Source organism: Vigna umbellata, chromosome 1, assembly GCF_029865625.1.
Source record: "Vigna umbellata cultivar VRB3 chromosome 1, Vumbellata_1.0, whole genome shotgun sequence".
Lineage (NCBI taxonomy): Eukaryota > Viridiplantae > Streptophyta > Magnoliopsida > Fabales > Fabaceae > Vigna > Vigna umbellata.
This window is the reverse complement of record NC_142165.1, coordinates 104,528,213-104,546,264: the sequence shown is the minus strand read 5'-3', so window position 1 is coordinate 104,546,264 and position 18,052 is coordinate 104,528,213. Positions and strand designations below refer to the sequence as shown.

Sequence of the window (18,052 nt, the reverse complement as noted above, 5' to 3'; positions counted from 1 at the left end):
TAACGCGCGTACGTCTGTTTTTCAGTTGGTACATTTTAACAATGTGTATCGGGTTTTAGTAGACAAAAACAGCGTTATATACCATGGATTCTGGATTCTAAGTTTTAAGGTTAAGGGTATTTTAATAATTTTCATTTTCAAAACTAAAAAAAAAAAAAAAAAGAAACCCCCAAACCCTTACTCACCTCTCTCATTCCTCTCAACCCTTTCTCTTTCACACTCCAATCTTTTCTCTGTCATCCCTACTGTAGCCCCAACTGAAAAAATCAGAAACACCCTACTGTAGCCCCAATTGAAAAAATCAGAAACACTTGTCATTAAACAATCTTACAAAAAAATGATTTTATAATGAGTTTTGATCTTTTAATTTTTGTCTTATCTAATTTTATCCAATTTTCACAAGTATAAAGGAATTGGTAATTGACCTGGAAAAAAAATCAGAAATACTTATTGTTAAACAATTTCTTACAATGATTTTATAATAAGTTTTTATTTTATAATTTTTGTCTTATCTAATTTTATCTAATTTTCACAAGCATAATGACATCCAAAAGAATTGGTAATTGGCCTGGAGGGTTTTTTTAGAGATGATGATTCAACATATGCAGATGATGAAATTAGAGAAATTAGTGAAGATGGTGAAATTGAAGAGATCTTGAATGAACCTTTGCCTCAAGGTGAATATGTCAATGACTCAACTCTTTAGAAAGACAAATTGTTTAAAGGCAAGTGTTTCTCATTTTTTCAATTGGGGCTACAGTAGGGATGACAGAGAAAAGGTTGGAGTGAGAGAGATGAAAGAGAAAGGATTGAGAGGAATGAGAGAGGTGAGTAAGGGTTTCGGGGGTTTTTTTTTTTTTTTTTTAAGTTTTGAGAATGAAAATTATTAAAATACCCTTAACCTTAAAACTTAGAATCCATGATATATAAGGGTATTTTTGTCTACTAAAATTCGGTACACATTGCTAAAATGTACCAACTGAAAAACAGACGTAGGCGCGTTAACAAACCCCATATATATATATATATATATATATATATATATATATATATATATATATATATATATATATATATATATATATATATATATATATATATGTAAGTATACCAATTTTTAGTTAAAAAAAATTGTAAGTATACCAAATTTTAGTTAAAAAAAAATTCCAATTCATAAAAAAAACATATTTTAAATACAGGAATATCTTAATAATTTTTATTTTTAATTTAAAATAAAAAAATAAAAAGAATTAGAAATTATTCAAATACTTAAAGTTTAAAATTTATAATATATGAAGATATTTTTGTCAACTAAAATTTAGTACACTACTAAAATTTAGTACACTTTAAGATGTTAGTGTTAAGATGTTAGTGTTAGCAAATCCTTATAATTAATTAATTTTATATTTCTAATTTATTATGTTTGTTTTATCCATTTTTATATTATATAATATCTCTTTTGACAATTTAATTCGCTCTACATATAAAGTTTTCTCATTTGTAAACTATTTTTTCTTTTAATATTACAAAAATAGTAGATATGGTTATCGTTATTAAATTTTAATTATATGTAATTATATTTATAATTGTAATTGTCACTTATTACTCCATCTTCTGATTTATACCATTATAATTTTATTCTTGAAATTTGATATTATAAAATATGTGTCCTTTTGTTTATATACATTTTGCTTACATGATAAACTAAAAATGTTTTAGTAATGTAAATAAAATATGAATATGAGAATGATATGAATATATACATACTCATTATCAAACATAACTTAAAAATTAGCTAACGTAGAAATTCTCATAAAAACAAGATCAATCCACGTAATATTTATGAATACATATTTATTTATTATTATTAGATAAGAACTTTTTGTTGATTAAAATATAGATTACTTAAACTTATAATCTTACCTAATTTGATTTTTTTTGTGGTATTTAATATTTATGCAACTACTGGAAGGAGTAGAACATATAAAGAATATGTATAAAGAAAATGCTTTGATTACATATTGTTACACTTGAAGATTTTATAATAGACTTTTCAATAATGTAGTACAGGTACTTAACCTTTTGTTATGATAAGAAATATGTTGCGAGGTTGTGTAAATTGATTATTATTATTAATAAAATATAAATGTGTTAAGGTTGAAATTTATTAATAAATACTTCTAGATAGTATAATTGTTATTTATTTAAGTTAACTATTCTTTTACGTGATTGTTTATATTATGATAATACAAAAAGTAGATAATATTACAAGTTCAAACTATAACATTCCAAAATATAATATAAATACTATAAAAGAGTTAACACAATTTTAATAAAATAAATTAGTCAACAAAACAGAAAAAATATAAAGTTATTATTGTCAACTAAATAACCATAAAAGAAATTTATATACAAACCAAACTAAACCAAAACTATATACATCCATATCGTCTAAACCAAAAGACTAAATATCTATGAGTCCTTCATCTATAGTCTGCTCCACTGATACCTCATCACCCTCTGCTCACATCCACCGAATGATCATAGTCAAGATTAAAGCACAAGTACATACAAACATTACACAAACAAAAGGGTAAGTTATAAATACAAAAAAAAAAATCCATATAAAAAGTTAATATTTCAAACATCACAAGTAAGTCAAAAGATCTTAAACATGTCAAGACTTAGATTGGATTATCCAGATTAGTATGAATATCGAACTATGACATCTTGTGCACTTGTCGTGGTGAAACAACTGGTCCCTCAAGGTATGATACAAGGTTAGTTCATTATCACTCGCCTTAGGTCAAAGTAGAACCTCTAGACTAAGACTTCCTGTTATTCTCATGACATGTCTCATATTCTCTCTAATTGAGAATGAATAACCATTAGAATGTTAAGATGAGCTCTAAGACTGAACTTCCTATATTCATACTTACAATACTTTGAAACAATCAATCAAGAATTTCACTTTAGTAAAAAAAAAATTTATTGAAAAACTTATTAGAAAACAAAATTAATGAGAAATTAAAAAAGTTTTTGAAACTTTACAACATATTATTAGACTTTACAGTTGTGACTCTCAATATGTGATTATTGTTTAACAAGTTTTTACTATTGTCTTTTCATGTTATAGCTCGTGTACATGAGTTGAGTATGTGTTGCACCAATTCTATCATTGTTTCCTTATGTTACTCATTGTTTCATTGATTTTAATTGTCTCCTAAAGTAAACTTGTCGATTTTTGTATCATCAATCCATGATGTTTGAAATTTTTTAATAATATAATAATGTTAATGTTTTATTTTGTAGGAAGAATATCACGAATGAGGTGAAGTAGCAAACCACACAAAAAGACACAAATGTTTCGCCTTCTACATTTGTCTGTGAATGAAATTAATTAGCAACTAGTTGCTAAAAAAGATGTGAAAGGAACTTGTATGAGCTTGTTGGATTGAATGAACAAACTCAAAGTGCATTATGTTACAAACATCATCAATTGTTGTGGAGGTGAAAGAAAAAGTAAAAAATAAGATTATGAAATTAGATATTGGACGTGCTGCAAAGAAAGCAAAAGAAAAACATTTGAAATATAGAAAAAAAAAAAAAAATATATATATATATGATCAACAGATGCACTACACATTACAGTACCTCCAGAATAAGTTTTTAATGTGAATCTCCTCCTCTTCCACCGAATTAATTCGTTTGTCTGTAAATGATTCTAAGTTGAGATTATATTGATGTAACAATTTTCTTTTTTCTTTTTTTTGTTTTTGATCCCACTCCTTTTCAAACAAAGCAGAAGTTGGGCTTAGAAATTTTGTTTTCTCCTTTCTCTAAAAATTGTCTCTGCATTGTACAACTGAATTTGTTTGTTCTGGGCGGTGTGAAGAGGGCCACAGGTTATGTGGCTCAGTGCTGACCACAGTACTACCTGTCTTTGAATTATTACTCTAACTTCTGCTCCATATTTACTTTTTTACCATTTCTACTTCTCCACATTTATTCACTTCAAAACATTCAACATGGCCCCCTTTCCTTACATTATTATTACATCAATAAATTTTAAAGTGCTATAAAATTCGTAAAATGAACCTTCAATTATAATCAAAGAAGAATTAGTAAAAGAAAATGACTTGAATAAAAGTAACATTTTCAAAGTAACTGTAGTCTTACAGAGAGAAAAAGCAAAAGTAGCGCCGTGTCTTTATTAGGGCATAATAAATTATAGTGTGCGGAAAGAAGTCACTAGAAAAAGGTAAATGAACAAATTCTCTTAATTAAATGATTACGTGTCTGTTCTTTAAACTTGTTTTTGAAACATAGTATGTCACTTCGATTTCATTTTGGTTCGTAACATTTTCTTCGAGAAGTACTTTTGAATCTTAACAAAACAACAAATCACCCACTTATAAGTTCATTGCCAGTTACTCAAATCTCACCTTCACACTCATACACACCGCTTGTTTTCCCTCCTCTAATCTTTATTCATTGGTGTGACAAAAAGCAAAGCTAGGTGGTAACCATGGCGGTGAAGAAGGCACGAATTGTGATCGTTGGAGCAGGAATGGCGGGCATCACTGCTGCCAACAGGCTTCACAGTGTGAGTGCCTCAAAGAACTTGTTTGAGGTGTGTGTTGTGGAAGGTGGAAACAGGATTGGTGGGAGAATCAACACTTCAGAGTTTGGTGGTGACCGGATTGAGATGGGTGCTACTTGGATCCATGGAATTGAAGGAAGTCCAATTCACAAAATAGCTCAACAAATCCATGCACTTGAGTCTGACCAGCCTTGGGAGTGCATGGATGGGAACGACAACAAGGCTACCACCATTGCTGAAGGTGGCTTTGTGCTAAACCCTTCCTTTGTTCACCCCATCACCGAGCTTTTCAACAATCTCATGGACCATGCTCAGGGAAGGATGTCAACAGCAACAACCAAGGGTGAGAGCGGAATCCTCAGTATCGGTTCTTTTCTCAGACAAGGCCTCGATGCTTATTGGGGTTCATCAAAAGAGGAAAAGGAGCTCAAAGGGTTCGGAAAGTGGAGTAGGAAGTTGCTTGATGAAGCAATCTTTGCCATGCATGAGAACACGCAGAGGACTTGTACATCTGTTGCTGACTTGTTGACTTTGGATTATGACGCAGAAAGTGAATACCAGATGTTCCCGGGGGAAGAAATCACAATCGGTAAAGGCTACTCAAGCATAATCGAATCGTTAGCATCTGTGCTACCACCTGGTTCAGTTAAGTTGGGAAGAAAAGTCACAAGAATCGAATGGCAACCCGAGAGACACGAGGCAATGAATATGGAAAATGGAACACGTTCTAGGCCCGTGGTGCTACATTTCTCTGATGGGTCTGTTATGTCTGCGGATCATGTCATTGTCACGGTTTCACTGGGAGTGTTGAAGGCTTCTATCCGTGATGATGATTCAGGTATGTCAATGTTCCATCCCCCTCTACCATCCTTTAAGGCTGAGGCTATTTCAAGGCTTGGTTTTGGTGTTGTTAATAAGTTGTTCATGCAATTGAGTCCTCCTCATGGAACAAGAGACGAGCACTCCAGAGGGTTCCCCTTCTTGCAAATGGTTTTCCATTCACCTAACTCTGAGTTGAGGCAGAAGAAAATACCCTGGTGGATGAGAAGGACTGCTACTCTTTGTCCTATCTACAACAATTCTGGTGTCCTCTTATCTTGGTTTGCTGGGGAAGAAGCTCTGGCACTCGAGTCACTCAAAGATGAAGAGATCATTAAAGGGGTTTCGGACACAGTTTCATGTTTCCTGTCACATTCAGTTGAGTTTTGCAACGGGAATGTGAATTCTGAAAAGCACTCCCAAGAATATAAGGTAAAATTCAGTAAAGTGTTGAAGAGCCAATGGGGAACAGATCCTTTATTTTTAGGCTCATACAGTCATGTGGCAGTTGGATCAAGTGGAGATGATTTTGATAAAATGGCAGAACCTTTGCCAAAATGCAGCAGCAGCAGCAGCAGTCACCCTTCTGCTTCACCACCACTTCAAATCTTGTTTGCAGGGGAAGCAACCCACAGAACCCATTATTCCACAACTCATGGAGCTTACTTCAGTGGTCTTAGGGAAGCCAATAGGCTTATTCAACATTATTCATCATGTTAAGATTTATAATATAACAACCTCTTTTTTATTTTCTCCCCTTTTAAAATTTGTATCATTAGTTCATATGATAATATTCTTAGTTTGTCTTTGGGGGAGATTAGTAACCGATTGCCAAAAATTGAGATTAGAAGTGGCAAGATAGGGAAAGCCAGAGTAGCCAATTAATCCCCATATTACTTTGTTTTAAACTTTTTGGTGCAGTTTCTTTTTGCTTCATCTTCTTTAAATCATTAAAACAAAGGGATAATGTTCTTAAATTTAAATTTTGAAACACCAACCTGGCCTTAACAAAACTGTTTTAGATTTTTGAAAACTATAGATTTCTTTTGAGACATCATTAATTTTGAACAAATGAACAGGGGGGAACTAACTATAAACACTGTTTGATGTGTATTTTCTGGTTTACCCCAGAGGAAAGGATCCGGTAAAGCCGGGTCTTTCAACTCACCTACGTATCCGTTTTTGAATAGAAAGTAATTTAATAGCCTCTGTTTGAACAGGAAACTGGAAATAACTCATCTGTTTGAGTCAGATCAGAGTTTTACTTGGAACAATAATTGATGGTCTTTACGTTTTAACTTTAGTTCGCCGCAATTGGGAATAAAACATTGCACAATGCACTTTCCGTGACAGTAAAAAAATCCTCCTTTCGGCCAAACAGTCATATAGTTGTACAAATAAGCACACATCCTCCTATTGTACAAATTTAATAACGTGAACTTTCGCACTTGTTACCTCGATTTGCTTTTCGTATCTACAAAATATCTTTCCATCAACTAATACATTCTTCCATTTTATTTTGTTTCAACCTTTCATCAAGGAACAACAGTCTAGTAAGAGAGGGTTCGAATACATAAATCAAGATCCTAATGGATCTTATTTGTCCATATCATATCACGTTATCAAGTTGAAGTTGACAAGGACAAACAAAGTCTTATAAAATAAAAGATGATGAATATTATGACCATGAGATCGTGAAAGTAAACAAAAAGATGTTCAATATTAATCATTGTATACTCAAAGATAAGAGAAAAAAAATAAAACAAGGAGAATAGTGAAAGAAAATATAAATAAAAATTAACTAAATATGAAAATTAAACATATTTTTAATTCTTAAATTTTAACATTAAATTAAATTTTATCAATATAATAATTCTTAATATAATTTTATTCCAAATATTAAAAATAAATAAATATAATTACCATAAGATATGTTTCAATTCAAATATTAATTTAGATAATTATTTAATATATAAAAAATAATATATTTAGGTGTGTAAAAAAATATTAGAAAAACACAATATTTTGTAAAATTTTGAAAAGAAAAATGAAAAATTGAAATAGAGATTTGATGTGATAGAAAAAAGCGAATGATGAACGACAGGGTCCCATGGGTGAAGGAGAGCAGTATCCAACCACAATGTCCTTTAACGTTAACAATGAGACAAAGGTGTAGTAGTGCCAAAATGCACATCATTCTACTTTCAACTCATTTTTCATTTTTTCTCTTTTCCAGGATTCATCAATATCAAACGTCCCATCCCATCCAACCTCTGCAGAGTACATTACTACGTGCATACCATCTATTCCTCTTAAACCCTAACAAATCTAAAAATATATTTTTCACATTATTTATTTATCTTTATCATAATAGTATAAAAGAAAATCTGAGTATTATTAAAGATTAGTTTAAAATCGGTAAAACAACGAATAAAAACCATTATCTATTTCGTCCCAATCATTTATGCTTATCGTTTTGTTTTTATTTTCTTTATCCAATGCCGTTTTTGTGCAAGCTTTAACTCACAAGAGTTTTCTACAGACAATACTCCAACATGTGGCCTACCAAGCAATAACTATTGGTGCTAACGTTGGATTTTTTTGCAAAACAAATCATCCAAGCTTGATACTTGTTTTAATTTGCTTTTAGATATTGTCGAGAGAAGAAATCCAAGAGGAACAGACATGAAAATTTGAATAATGAAAATGAAAACTCCCTTCCAAAAATAAAAGAACAAAATGAGAAATTTTATTTCTACTTTTTTTTTGTTCTACAAATAAAACTTGTTTTGTTTTTACTTTATTTGATGAAAATTCCCTTCCAAAAATAAAATAATAAAAATGATAAGTACTAAAAGGAGCTACCGAAATAAATCAGAAAAAAACAGTAATGTCCCACTTGCTGTCTCGTCCTGTTTTCTTGTGTGCCTCGATCACACATTAAGTAAGGATCGGACATCACAAACCATTGCTTTACGTAATAGATCTTTGTCTGACACGTAAACGAACAATTCTGAATAGTACACGCTTGACAATTTCTTTCGTATCTTGTACTAAACAATGCATTTACGCAATGTGAAATTTAATTTCTTTTGTTACAGCATGTATTATTTTCAAATATATATTTTGACTTGTAAACAAAAGGTTAAAAAAAGAATGACAATGACAATGTCTATTCGAAATTTGAAAGGAGTTAATTTTGACAAGAAGAGCTTTTTGGCTCTAATCATGTTATGATACTTGGCCGCAACATGTTTGGTCTGTTATGAGTAAAAGAAACTGATGTTTCAATTATTGGATGGAATGTGAGTGATGATATCGAATTGTATTATGCAGATAATGATGGTATTTATGAGAGATAATTGATGCCATATATAGGTGGTGAAGGTTTAGTTGGAGAGAAGAGTGGAAGGACCACTGAAAGGACGAAACGTGGGAGGAAGAGAGATTGTTTTCTTTCAATCAGAGCACGGTGTGCAGCGTACTTGCCCCCATAATTTCTTGTCCCCCATCAAATTCTAAACCGCAACTCAATAAAACAAAATTCTAAACCACAAGTGTGTGGAATTCGCTCCTATAGCCAAAGTTAACACAATGTGAGTATTATTGTGTCTAATTATAAATATTGGCATTGATTGGTCGTTGACAACATATAAATGAATCAATTATTCAAATAAAGGAGATTGAAGTTGTGTATTAAAGACTAAACTCCAATTAACAAGGAAAGATATCATAAACTCGTTGAGAGATTAGTGTATCTTTCTCACATATCAAATTCAACTTATATTCTTAGTATAATTAGTCAATTCATGCACAATCTAAGTGAAAAAAAATGTTGTAAAAGCTGACAATAAAAGAATAAAGATCACGAACAAAGGATTTTCTGAGGCGTGTAAATCACTATCCTTAAGGACTTATCTGTGGTGTATTGTGCAAGTTTCCCAATATACAACACGAACTTTTCAGAATTTTTGATGATCTCGGAACTAGCAGTGATTTCTAAAAACAGAATAAAATAAACTCATAATATTTTCAGGAAAAGAAGAAAAGAGAAAGTTTGAAACCAAGAAAAGAGAGAATGAGAGAATAATGATTTCTGATTATGTGTTTTGGAGTGAAGGAAGTGTTCTATTTATAGAGTTCATGGATCAGACCCATGACTTAAAAAGATCCAAAATATCTAGAAAAACATATGCTAAAAATGATTTTTTTTAATACAATAGGAATGTTGCAAATAAAATAAGAACGTTGGCAGCGTGAAGTTTAGGAAATATCTCCAAATCAAAATGTTGGAAGCAACACTTGCGCCAAAGCTCGTAAAAAATCTTCCGCAACTTATGGCATCCTCAACTTTTGTAATATTATATTAATAAATAATAACAAAAAATACATGGGTATTGTTACACAAATTTTAAGGTACATAAAAGTTGTTTTTGGAAAGAGAATTGTGTTCAATAACAATTTCAATTATAAAGATATGATTTATATTAATGTAAGTCGGGCAAGTGCTTTTGATGATACAAGATCAACTTGTTAATACTTCACATTTGTAAAAGATAACTTTATTACATAGAGTAAAAAGTGAAAAGTTATGCTAGATGCAATGTAGAAATCGATCTAAGTGAAAAAAACACAGATATTATTATCACACAAATTTTAAGGTACATAAAAGTTGTTCTTGTTCAATAAAAATTCTAATTATAAAAATATTATGATTTATACTTATATAAATTGGACAAGTATTTTTTATGATACAAAATCAACTTGTCAATATTTCATATTTATAAGAGGTAATTACATGAAGAAGTAAAAAGTGAAAAGTTATAACTAGATGCAAACTTAGAAATAGTTCTTGAATGTTTTTAAGTACTTCTCCAATATTTAAGTTATGCACATAGGAGTTTTATTTAATTGTATTGTGATAATAAAGTTGTATATAACATTGCTCACAACATTATTCAACATGGTGATGTAAACGTTAATAGCTTTTCCATTCAGAAAAAAATAATAAAAACATTTAAAATTACCAAATATTAAATATAAATACCCATTCACAGATGATTTTATCAAAATTCTGGTAGAGCATATTTTTGAAAGATTATTAGAAAAATTAGAAATGTATAACATCTCTATATCAACTTGAGGAAGAAGATTGAGATAAAAACATTTTATAAAATAAACTATAAGTTTATATAACCATACAAAATATAATATATTATAAAAGAAATATTTACATTAAAATATATTCGTGAAAAATATTCATTTTGTTAATAACACCCCAAAATAAATTTTAAGTGTAATTTTTCAAGTGGTATTATGTGTTAACATTAGTTTTTAATATTTATTATCGAAACAAAATCCATTTCATCTAAAATTAATATTTGTTTTAAATTAATTTTGTAAGATGATGTAAATTGAAAACAGAATTTTCATTTAAACTATATACCTTCTCAAAAGTGTTCCTATCACCTTTACCTTTAGGCAAATTAACACTCCTTTAACTTTGCGTATCCAACTTCTTTATCATAACTCACTTTTCCTTCTTTTTCTCGCAGACTTAAAAGATGAATAGACACTTGTGTAGTAGTCTCTGTGACTCTTGACCCTTCTCTTTTCTTTTTTCTTTTTTTCCACACAACTTTTTCTTAATTTTTGTGTAGCTAATGATGAGAACGAACAAGATGGAAAATTTATAAACCTAAGTTGGACATTTAAAATTTACACTGAGACATTATATTATATTTATAAAAAGATTTTTATAATTTTCTCCATATTAAATTACTTATCTTAAAAAGACAAACATTTATATAAATACAACTTCGTCATTTTAGCTATTGGGTTGATAGCTATATCCTTTTAGTTTACATAGGAAAGAAAAGAAAAGAGAAATTATGTTGAAAAGTGTTTTAGAAACTACGTTAATTGATTAGTTAGTATTTGAAATCCTTTTGAGATTAGCAACAACCAATGATGAATAGACAACAAATGGATATTGGAAAAAAAATACATTGAAAGTAGTTTTCCTTTTACTTTGTGGAGGAAAAAGGAGGAGTAATCGTGTTTATGTCTTCTAAAGCTTAATTAGTGGAAGGTGGTCCTCACTTCTTTCTTAAAATTGAACTTTACATCCATAAAGCTTGTTTTCTTTTTCAATTAAGTACAAGCAAGTAAAGTTAAATCAGTTTGGGAGGTCAAATATGATTAAAATGCTTCATTTATTGGACCTCAATTCACCATTTTTTGTAACACAACATTGCTTTAAGTATTAAATATAACAATACCTCCTCTAACAGTTCTCAATCCTCAATTTTTTTATTATATTATTTTTCACTTTCTTAATAGTCTTTTTTTAAAAAAATGAAATAAACAATTACCGGACTTGAATGATGTGTTAAAAGGTTATCAAGTCACGTTAAACGCCAATAATTTGTGAGAAAATGAAAGACATTAAGTATATTTGTATAAAATAATTTTTATATTGCTTTGCTCTCATCAAACAAACTTAAATATTGTAATTTTTCTATCTATTAAATATGTGTGATTAGTTTATGATAAATTTTAAGTTCACTAAATTTTTATTGTTGAATAGTAACATTATTTAAAATAATTTTATTTTAGAGTTTAATGTTTTTTTTATTATAGTTTAATTTTGTCCTAAGGTATTGAACCCAATTATGCAAATAATTATAGTACAAATATCACAGCTCATATATGTTAAAAAATAAAATTAACAAATATATATAATAAAGTGAATCCATTAAAAAAGAGAAATCTTTTTGGATTATTCTTTTATAGGATACAGTTGATGAATAGCATAACTAATCCATGAACAACAAAAAATAAAATAATTTTCATAAACAACATAGCTGAATTATTATTTAACATCATGTCCAATTTAAGAGACATAATATGTAAAGAGTAAGGATAATGAGAGAAAGCAAGTGGTTTTCAATCCATAAAACAACGTGATAGGAAGCTGAATCTTTTGGGTTTCAACCAGTAGCCCGATATGCAGAGGCCCGTTAAGGTTATACGAAGGCCCAAGTCATGATTTTGAAATGAGTTTTTCTATAAATAAACGTTATTGGTTGACTATGTAATTGAGAATTATTATCCAAGTTCCAACTGCTAGTTTATTGAAAGAATGTGTATGAATAGCCTGATTATGTAACACTTTCAGCTAATTTCTTTTTATCTACATTTTTTTTGGGGAAGCTGGTGCATGATTTGGATTCTGTATGTATTGGACTTCAAATACTTTTTCTCTGTGCTAAACCTAATAAATCTGCTCCATGTTTTTTCTCTGATTGTTGTATTGAATAACATGATCTAGCTGCATAGTGCCTCAAGGGACAACTTCTTTGCAGTTCCCGGACATGGGTCTCCCCCAAAAACTTCAGCAGCTACAGTCACAGAGCAAGATTGCTTGCCAATGCAGTTCTACAAATAATACCAACAATACATAGTACAAAGTAGCAGAAGAAAAAGGTAGCACTGATAATAAGCAAAAGATGCATGAGCATAACATGGTAGAGCTAATCATTCAGAACCAAATGACTAATTATCCAGCAATTACTGGTTGTAGATGTCACCAAGGATTAAGTGAGCAGATGAAACAAAAAGGGTGCCTACTTATACAAAATTTACTAGTATTAATGACCATGGTAGAAAATTCAGAAGAGAACTGGATGAAATTGTGTGACAGAAGCATCAGAAGCAGCACCAGTATGCATCAATACAAATCTAAATTGTAAAGGGTCAAGCTGATTGTGGTACCTTTTCAGGAGCATCATATGATCTGTGAGCATGGCAGCTTCCCTCTCTATAGTTTCCACAAGTTCCCTGAGGCAATCCATAACTAGCAAATTTGATCTGGGAAATCTTTAGCCCAGGTGGACACCACAAGTGAGCCTTGGGTCTATTAATTTTTCCACTGGCCAGCATCTGCCTGTTCTTAAGAGTTGGTTGCCCTTCATATATATCAGAACAAACACTTGCTGTTGTTCTTTTCACCAAAGAAATTCCACTAGGGTCTCCTCCCCATTCTTCAAACACAACCAGGTAGTTCCCACTTGGGTTCAGCCACGACCGAGGAATATGGTACCTGTCCAATGCCAACAATATGTTGTCAATGTCATGAATCATGATGATGTTCAAGTTACTTACACCATTCACTGCAGAAAAATAACTTGTATCAGCTCTTACCATCTCTGGGAGGGCTCTCCACAGTTTGTCTGGCATTTTTTCTCAGTGTAAGTTCCAGCGTAGGAACATTCCCCACAACCACCGCGTGCTATATATCCAGGCCAATGGCGTCCAATGCTTTTACCATTTATCCATACTTGGCCCTTTCCCATGCTAATCATGTCCAGAGCCAATGGATCATTGCCTGCTGGTGTGCTAAAAGTTGTCTATTGACATTACAGCATAAATGTGTCAGAAGAAATAGATATTCTTACTTCCGTGATCAGTCACATAATAAATGCAAGACTTGTTGAAATTCAATCTTACCTTGTACCATGTCAAAGGCTGTTTTTTAGCCAATAATGATCCTTCTACCCATTCAACTGAGCTACTCCCACTTACAGTGTTAAGGTTTAAGGCTTCTCCCTTGAGACCAATCTGCCAACAAAATGCAGATGAGTAATCTCTTATTTCTTAGTGACACACACATAATTATGATGAAACCTTTCAGTGTTGCAACTGAGCAAAACAATAGTAGATGACAAACCTTGTAAGACCATTTCTGTTTAGACAAGTCTCTAGTCCCCTCATTTAGACCATTTAGTGTGACTGGGCCTAACACCCCAGCATTCCATGTCTCAAAGTGAATCCCAACATTCTGGCATCATTGAAACATTGGCATAAGATAGGAAGAGGAAAAGAATCTTGAAATAATTTATATTTGTAGAAATAAAAAACAAAACCAGATAACTAACCGGGAGACCGACGGCAATACTTAGTAAAGATAGCTTATTATTGCCAACCCTCAGCTTCACTCTGTCACTATATGTTAATTTAGGGAACTCCAATCCTCCATACACAGTACCTGCATTTATACAGAAAATGGATAAGTACGAGCGGAGATTATTATAACAAAAAAATGGATTGAAAATATATCATTACCTGAAAGTTGACCATTGATGAAAACATGCAAAGCATGGCCAGCTGACATCACGGTAAGAACAGGAGATTGTCCTCTCTTTATAAAACCTTCATTTGCATCAATATTGACACTGGACAAGGGACAATAATTTATTAGATGGAGCGAGGATACGAATAGTCAGTGTCAGGAAGTTGAACATTTCCCTTATTAGTTTTTTAGAAGTCAGATACATGATCAGTTGAAAGATACTTACTCTGTCATATACCACAAATAATCTGTAGAATCTCGGGTGATATTAACCTGCTCCCAGAGTGCATATGCTGTTAAGGGATCATCTTCACTGGACGATGCTGGCTCTTCATTGTATGACTGCCAATCAAATGCAGTGTTCACAGCAGTCATCTTCTGCAGAGAGCTTTGAGCACCAACCTGTTTACATACATAGCATTGATAACATGAATATTCATACTTGGAAAAAAAGAACCCAATATGAATACAGAGATTTTCTGCTAAAAATCTGTCTAATGTTTCTGTCCTTGAACAACAGAAGAAGTACTGAACATTACAATTCGTATGAGAAATATGTTAGTGACAGAAAAGTTCTGCACAAATAATTTCCGGCTACACTCCTTCATAAAATAAAATAAGCTTGATAAAAAGTATTGTCTTACTCTTGCAGTGTTGAAAACTTCAGTTTTGCAATCAGGAAGGATGCTGATAGACCAAGGTGGTAGGTCATATTTTCCATTTCCAAATGTAACTGTAGCGGAAGATTTGGTGTCATAGTTTCCTAGGAATGCAGCACAAGTACCAGAAGTCTTGAACACATGTACCTAAAGTAAAATTAAGACAAACGGCAAAAAAAGTTTCAACAATTCTGTTATGTATTTTTCACAAGTCACGTCCGTGTTTTGGGTCCTTACCTCAAGGTTTTGACCAGGCCATGTCACATTGGGATCTACAGACACTAAAGCTGGCTCACACAGCTTTATTGCTTTATGCAAATCCCTCAAATGCCCCCATTTTGGCTCATTTAAAAGTCCTGACATAGTTAAACAAGCTTCAGACTAGTATGAATATGTACAATTTGCAAAAGCATAGTGATTAATATTCACCCCAAGCATCAACATAAGCAAGTAATTAAAAAACATCTTTTAAATAGATTTAAATTTGCATGGTGTCATCATTCAAATCATGTCAACAAATCAACCAAATGTCTCAGCCTACCGTATTCATCAAGGAGACCATCATAGTCATAGCTGGTGGCAATAAAGGGGCCACCTGATGTCCGATCAAAGTTAGTTCCTCCATGGAACTGGATCCAAAAATGATACATTTTAGACTCAAATCAAAGTTTCCAATGCATGAATACATATTACATAAAAAGGTGGGAAGAATCTATTGACATTGGCCAACAGATAGACCGTAAATGCAATGTTCCAACCTACCATGTAGTAATTAACAAATGAACCGCCATTCTGTACGAATCTTGAAACTGAGAAGGCCATGTCTTCTGCAGGTCTACGAGGAACCGCGCCACCAAACTCAGTGTACCTGCAGAACACGAAACATAAACTGAATACAGGATCCAGACCAGTTATTACTATAATTTATTTGTCGAACATACCAGCCACTCCAGTTCTCTGTCCACATTTTGGGTTTGTACTCCTTGTTAGGAGTGAAGTTTTCACAGTAGTATCCATTGCAGGTGTTAATCTATCGAGAAAGATGCAAGGGAGTTCAGTCAATTTTCCAATGAAAAAAGACAGAAATGGGTGGATGACACAGAGAGAGGTACGTTAACTATCAGTTAGAACAAACTATAAGAGAAAAGCAACAACAGAGAAGGACAAATGGGCCAATGAACCTACATCAAAATATAAAACCTAATGCAACAAAACAACCAAAACATTACTGAAGACTGTACCTAAAAGAAACAAATCAACGAAGGTGGGGCACACAAATTTATGGGAAGAAGATAAGAATTATTCTCCAAATGTTTCTTTTTTATTTTTCTTAAAAGGGTTTGAGCAAAAGGGTCTTACAACAGGATCCGGAGCATCTTCTTGCTTGCACATAATCCAGGGGACACCAGTATCTAAACCCACAGCCATTTGAGCAGCCCATTGGGCATAAGCTTTTCCAGGAGCACCAATTTCCCACTCCACTGGTCCAAATTCGTTTTCTATCTGTCACATTCAATTTTTGGCCAAATAAAATGCCATCAATAAATGGTCATTATTGTAATTGATTGGTTTGCCTAACTAATAAAACTTCAGTCACAAAAAAATAACATCACAAAATGCAAAGTTGAAACTTGAAAGCAATCCTACGAATAAATATCTTATTCAAATCCCATTTCCATGCCTGTGAAATAATTATAGGACCACCCTGAGTCTGGAACAATTTCTCCGCCTTCATCATGTTCACAATCTTCTCAGTAAAATTTCGCATTGCCACCTACATGATTACCGAAATTGAACATTGCTTACAAAATGATCAGGATTTCATAATTAAACCATAACAATAATAACCGAGCAAAATTAAAATTCCAACCTTAAAAGGTTCATTGTCTGTTCTGAAAGCAATACCCGGAACATACTTGAGCCAAACAGGAAACCCCCTGAATATCGAACAGAAAGAAAAGACCTTTAAACATTGCTAAACAGTGTTGTTCTTTTCCAAAACAAATTATCCTCTGAATATACATATTATGTTATGTAGAATTATAAGACAGGTTATCAAAATCATTACCCAAAGTTCCACTCAGCACATACGAAGGGACCAATACGGAGATGAAGATAGAGACCAGCCTGCTGCACCACCTTGATGAACTTAACCAGGTCGTATCTATCCTCGAAATAATACTGAATTTTCAGTTACCCAAATTTCATATAAAAGAAAAAGGAGTGAGCTTTCTATCAACTTTTTGACATGTGGAAATGATATATTTAAAAATATGAATATAACATTTGCATTACTACCTTCCCAGGAGAAGGTTCGTGTCCATTCCAAAACACATATGTTTGAATGACATCTAAGCCTCCATCTTTGGCCTTTTGAATAAGGTCTGGCCACATCTACAACAACCAATTAGAATGGTGGAAAAAAAAGGTTTTCAGTGTGAAAAATGAAAAGTCTTTGGTGATTTCAAAATAATAAAAAGCAAGTACCTCAGGTGTGCTTCTTGGATAGTGGATGGAGCCTGAGATCAAAATTCTTCTCTGCCCATTAACAATAATGGCTTTGTGATCATAGGTCACAGAGGCTGTGACTGCACAAACCCACAAAAATAACAGCAGGGTATAAAAAAAACCCTTTGGTAAATTCTCCATAAGAACCCGTGAACCCGTCAGTGTCCTTCACACATTTAAAAAACAAAAACTGAAAGTCCAAATGAGAAGAAGGGGACAAGAGAAACACGCTTCTGATGTTTCCTCACAATGTATTTTGATGCTTTTGAGGTTGAAAGGAGATGGCAAACAAAGACTTTAATATATCAAAGGTAATTTGGTTGTGGAGCA

At 32.2% G+C, this 18,052-nt stretch overlaps 1 protein-coding gene and 1 pseudogene across 1 annotated transcript; one reads left to right on the top strand and one right to left on the bottom strand.

Annotated features, from left to right (window-relative positions):
- The first annotated feature begins 4,321 nt into the window (after positions 1 to 4,321).
- LOC124823597 (putative polyamine oxidase 5 pseudogene) lies at positions 4,322 to 6,348 on the top strand (annotated as a pseudogene).
- A 5,815-nt stretch (positions 6,349 to 12,163) lies between these two features.
- Positions 12,164 to 18,052, bottom strand: LOC124823821 (beta-galactosidase-like). The gene is made up of 19 exons (XM_047296132.2): positions 17,702 to 18,052; positions 17,513 to 17,608; positions 17,283 to 17,395; positions 17,085 to 17,151; positions 16,896 to 16,988; positions 16,574 to 16,717; positions 16,156 to 16,244; positions 15,977 to 16,082; positions 15,756 to 15,843; positions 15,452 to 15,570; positions 15,200 to 15,361; positions 14,782 to 14,957; positions 14,549 to 14,658; positions 14,362 to 14,471; positions 14,154 to 14,264; positions 13,934 to 14,044; positions 13,628 to 13,833; positions 13,199 to 13,526; positions 12,164 to 12,862 (listed from the first exon to the last, which is right to left on the bottom strand). Exons 1-19 carry the CDS (start codon positions 17,861 to 17,863, stop codon positions 12,752 to 12,754), a joined length of 2,502 nt encoding a protein of 833 aa, XP_047152088.2. The 5' UTR covers positions 17,864 to 18,052; the 3' UTR covers positions 12,164 to 12,751.

What these genes read in the sequence shown, in the direction of transcription:
- LOC124823821 (XM_047296132.2), bottom strand. Translation starts at nt 17,863, where the DNA reads ATGGAGAATTTACCAAAGGGTTTTTTTTATACCCTGCTGTTATTTTTG. An exon ending in ACGAACCTTCTCCTGGGAAG is followed by an intron (nt 17,396 to 17,512) that starts GTAGTAATGCAA and finishes CTGAAAATTCAG; the next exon opens with TATTATTTCGAGGATAGATA. An exon ending in AGCCTTTGACATGGTACAAG is followed by an intron (nt 13,834 to 13,933) that starts GTAAGATTGAAT and finishes TAATGTCAATAG; the next exon opens with ACAACTTTTAGCACACCAGC.